Here is a 4,551-nt window from a genome sequence, read left to right as displayed (position 1 = left end):
AACAAATTCTTGTTAACTTTTAAAGTCAACACAGTCAATAGGATTTCACTGAAGAAGTCTAGACTGTCTCAGAAACTGGTATTTTGGTGCACTTTCCTGAAAAAAAGAGTTTAAATCTATTCTGACAGGCTTCCTTCACTTGGGTACTGCACTTATCACCAGAATATTAATTAAAAAACAATTCTGCCCTTTGTAAACCCAGATATGGAAACTTTCTAAAAAGTTTGGAATTATTTTTTATGAGTTCATAATCCAAATTTTATTTACCCTGAAGTGAGGGGCATGCATGGAATATGACACCACAGCATGTTCAGCTCTACTTACTTAACTACAGGAGAGCTTTTCACTTCCTCCACAGGAAAAGGTGATCCACGATTATCCTCAGAGTCCAAAAGCCCGGCCGGACTCTGGCACAGTGCTTCAACATCTTTTAATGTGTTATGTTTTTCTCTTTTAGACACAGGAGACTCTGGTTTTTTAGAAGCAGCTACGTAATCGTGTGTTGCAGGCTTCAGGTGTGATTCACATGACTGTCCTGCCATATATATAGGACAGGTTTAATTATTTTACTTGAAACCTTACAAAATACCAAGAAATAGTTATTTTAAAAACCTTAATTCAGCAATAGCGCGACCAACCTCTGCTGCTGACTGGTTTTAGCGGTGAGGCAGGTGAGGGCTCTGCAGACTTATGGGCTCTTTTCACAGACTTGGCTGACCCTGCCTTGGGCTGTTGTAGTTGGTAATGAATAATAAGACAAAGTAAAATATTTGATAAAGCACTGGTATTTTAACAGGAATAGCCATTTCTACAGAACATGATATTATCTTCCCTTAATTCATCCTCATTCGAATCACAGTTCTACTTTAACTAAACACTTCAATTCTCTATCTTGTAAAACTTTCTAAAAGTAACTGCAAATTTCAAGCAACAGGTGAAACAGTGTGTACAGTAAAAATCCATATGCAGCTTTAAAAGGACATCCTGCTAACCTCGCGGTAAACTATTTATTATTATCATTAAAATGAATTTAAACAATTTAACTCACCTTTATTAAGACAGGCTGAGGTTTAGCAAGAGATTTGAGATTTGCTTTGAGATTATATTCTAACATCAGACTAAAGTAAACAAACACCATTATAATGTTGCCTGTTCTCAACCCTGCCATTAGTAGAATATCCTACTTAAAAAAAGTAAAACCAAAATATCAAAACTAAGTATTACAAACTGATTATTGGCATCATCCTCTCGGGCAGCACACTAGGGCCTTCAAATTGTTTCCACTCTTCAACAAAGTTACAGGTATATGAAGTTGTTGTATAGATAACTATTAGGAGTTAACAAGCTGTTTTTCTACATGAATCACCTATAAATTTTACTGTCCATCTGATAGCTAAGAGCTGTATCCTTATATCTGGAAAAGTGGCCACAACCAAATCCAAAGGAGTCCAAGACAGCCATACCCACCACCAGTAATAAGGCAGCGTGCTTCAGCCTGAGACCATAAGAAATTTAACTATCCCAGACAAAAAACTGAAGAAGCTTTCATTAGTAAAAAGCCAAGAAAAAAAGCTATTAAATAATTCTACTTACAGAATATTTACTATTAGAGCATAACTAAGAAAAAACCACATTTTTCAACAACTACTATGTATCATTAAATTATAACCTATATACTTTTACAAGTGCTCATACAGAACTAAATGCTACAGAACTAAACTTGTACCCACACGAAGCTGGACCCAGTGCTAAGCTGTGACACTGACATAACTCACCCTTTGGCTCTGCATTGAAGTTCTCTTCTCATTTTTCAAAACAAAGGTTGAGCAATTTGGAGAGTTTATTGTAAGATCATCGCTGCAACCTATGAAGAAAAAAAACTGTAAATATGGGAATCTTGGAATTTTCCAAGTTTCATTTATTTTAACAAGTTCTAAGGCTTATTAAGCTCCTTTAAATCCAAACAAAAAATTAATCAGCTGCTGAGGAAGAGATTACCTTCATAAGACAGCTAAGACACAGTTTTATGAAGCTGGGAAGTGGCTGCTCTTAAAAACCCTGAGAAATACTATTTTTATACATTTTATCCCTATTTTTTATTTCTATCTACTTACCACTAAATGTAACACAAGGAAGAAATTACTTTTTTACTTTTATCAGCAAATTAAGCAAAACACCAAGTAAGAGCTTACTTTCAAAACAATCCTGTATGAGTTTCAGAACATTCTGACCCGGCTGTACATCAATCTTATTTCTAGAAAGACGAGGGAAAAAAATATTTTCAATCAAAAATACCAAATGCTCTTATCCCAAATATTAAAGTAGCAAAGTTTTACTTCTTAATACTTTATGTTACTATTTCCCACAGTTCCAACTTTAATATATTTTTACCTACCATTTCCATGCATAGATACCTGCAAAGAAATTTGTCTAAATAAGAATTCCAGGAAAAAGAGCCTCGCTGCTGCAGATTATAATAAGAATGAAGAATTCTCTCTACATAAAAGCAAACATGCAACTACTGCAACAGCCCTGAGGTAAACGAGCTTTGGGCTGACTAGAGTCTCACTTGAAATAAATAATTTTTTTATAAATCAGACCTCGAGCTACGTTGCCTGCAGAGTGATCTAGTCGCAGCAGACCTAGAAATGAAATGTGCTGCTGCACATCCATCCCTCCATACAGGCAGTCACCCTGTAAAACAAGTTATTTCTGCACTTATACAAAAGTTTCAGCAGCAAGGATTGGCTTGAGGTATCCAGTCCGTAAGCAAGTGAACAGCTTAGCTGGTTAGATTACTATTTCAAACCAGCACAAATGAAAAGGGCAAAGGTGAGTGATTCAGCAGCCAGACAGTACTGATCAAAACCAAAATAACACTAGAAAAGCCATGGAGTATTACTCCCATAATGCTCAATATATACCTTTAAAAACAGCTAATTGTGCAGATTTGGTAAGCTCATGAAACACACGTCCAGATTTCAGTAACAAAAACTTCACAGACTTCTAACACACATGTAAAGAATGTCACAGCACTGCAACTGCTCAAACTCATCTCTAACATTTACCAGCAAGGTTCAAATGTGCTGGAACTCTGTATGGGCTTCATTTCTCTACTCCTTGAAAGGCAACATGTTTGCACAGATTTCTGCTTCCGTACTCAGGAAGCCCAGTTAGGGGTACCTCAGGTACAGCTACACCACAATCTGCTGCCTCAGCAAAGGAATACCAAGGAAACCCTTGGAGCTTTGTCACCCTACAGAGTTTGCTCCTCTTACCCCTAAGAAATACAAGACATTTGGGAAACATCAAATGATCAGTTTAATAAGGTACACCACGTGTTTTGACGTTTAGCTCTCAGATAAAAATCAAGGTACGTTTTCCAGAGTCTAAGAATAAGAGTTTAAATGCAAGTTACCCTCCTCCATTGCAGAATCTTGCTCTGTAGTCTTTTTTTAAATGATTCTGTGAAGAAATAAGAATCAATTTTTACTAAGCATGATGACACTTGGCAGAAAAACAAGTAAGCAGATGGCGAGGATTCTCGAGACACCTTAAAGTAGTGGGAAAGTGGGAGTTACTGCAGCATTGTTTTTCTTAGAATGCCACAGTGCCTCTTCATACACTTGAAACCCGAGTATAACGAAAGTCATTCAAATAGCTGACAGGACTCCAGTCATTTACCACAACTAGAGCAGTAATAATTCAAGCAGCACATTATCAGTGTTGCCTTCTGTGACAACAAATGAAATAAAGCCACTGACCTGGGAACTGGCAACAGTTGTCGACGATAAAACAGGAAGAAAGGGAAAGAAAAATTCAAAGGAAAGCAGAGTGCAGTTCTTCACTAATGTGACAGGAGAAATCTCAAAAAAATGTAAACGTTTAGCTGAAAAACAACTATAACCTCTTCCTGATCCGTGTAAATTTAAAGAGAATATGCAGTGTGGAGATTGTCTAGTCCAACACAAGAGAATTCAGCACGTTTTTCTGAAGTTTGCCATACTGACAGCACTTCTTTGTGATTCCCCTTTGGCTATTACTTCTGGCATCAAAATAACCAAACCCCACATGGATTGATTTCACTGCAAATTTTCAACATCGGTTTAAAGTGGCAGAAGGAAATTATAGCTGACAAGGGAAAACAACTGACCAAAAGCCACCACTTCAGAAACTATGCAGAACCACACTCCGCAGTCAATCTGGCACTTGAGCTTAAACCCCTTTCCCCTGCAGCAGGGTGCAGCATAATGCACTGTCAAGTGACCTTGCACATTAAAGAAACTAAGAATTCCTGTCACGGACCTAGAAGAGCCTTTAACAGTTCATGTATTATTGTGTTCGTGTCGCGCTAAACATGAAGAATTTTAAAACTTAAGCACGATTCTAGCGTTCCTGGACAAGTGTCCTGCTCTTGATGTGCTCACTCGCCCGTGGAAGGCGGCTCTCCAGAGGCAGCCCAAGGGGAACAAGGGCTGGCACAGACGCTTGTGCTCTGAGGGGAACGGGGCTCCCGACAGACCAGCCCTCAGAGCTCAAGTGTCTGTGCCA

General features: G+C 38.1%; 1 protein-coding gene across 1 annotated transcript in view; it reads right to left on the bottom strand.

Annotated features, from left to right (window-relative positions):
• CENPC (centromere protein C) overlaps positions 1 to 4,551 on the bottom strand; it is a 30,541-nt gene that overhangs the window by 23,498 nt on the left and 2,492 nt on the right. The window contains exons 2-6 of the mRNA XM_017736738.1: positions 3,419 to 3,465; positions 2,193 to 2,254; positions 1,776 to 1,864; positions 639 to 729; positions 325 to 535 (exon numbers count right to left, since the gene is read on the bottom strand). Of these exons, the coding sequence (XP_017592227.1) occupies positions 325 to 535; positions 639 to 729; positions 1,776 to 1,864; positions 2,193 to 2,254; positions 3,419 to 3,465 (500 nt within the window). The remainder of the gene's footprint in view (positions 1 to 324; positions 536 to 638; positions 730 to 1,775; positions 1,865 to 2,192; positions 2,255 to 3,418; positions 3,466 to 4,551) is intronic.

The sequence above is a fragment of the Corvus brachyrhynchos genome, unplaced genomic scaffold (assembly GCF_000691975.1).
Source record: "Corvus brachyrhynchos isolate BGI_N302 unplaced genomic scaffold, ASM69197v1 scaffold175, whole genome shotgun sequence".
NCBI lineage: Eukaryota > Metazoa > Chordata > Aves > Passeriformes > Corvidae > Corvus > Corvus brachyrhynchos.
Note: the sequence above shows the minus strand (reverse complement) of the source record. Positions and strands in the feature narration are given on the sequence as shown.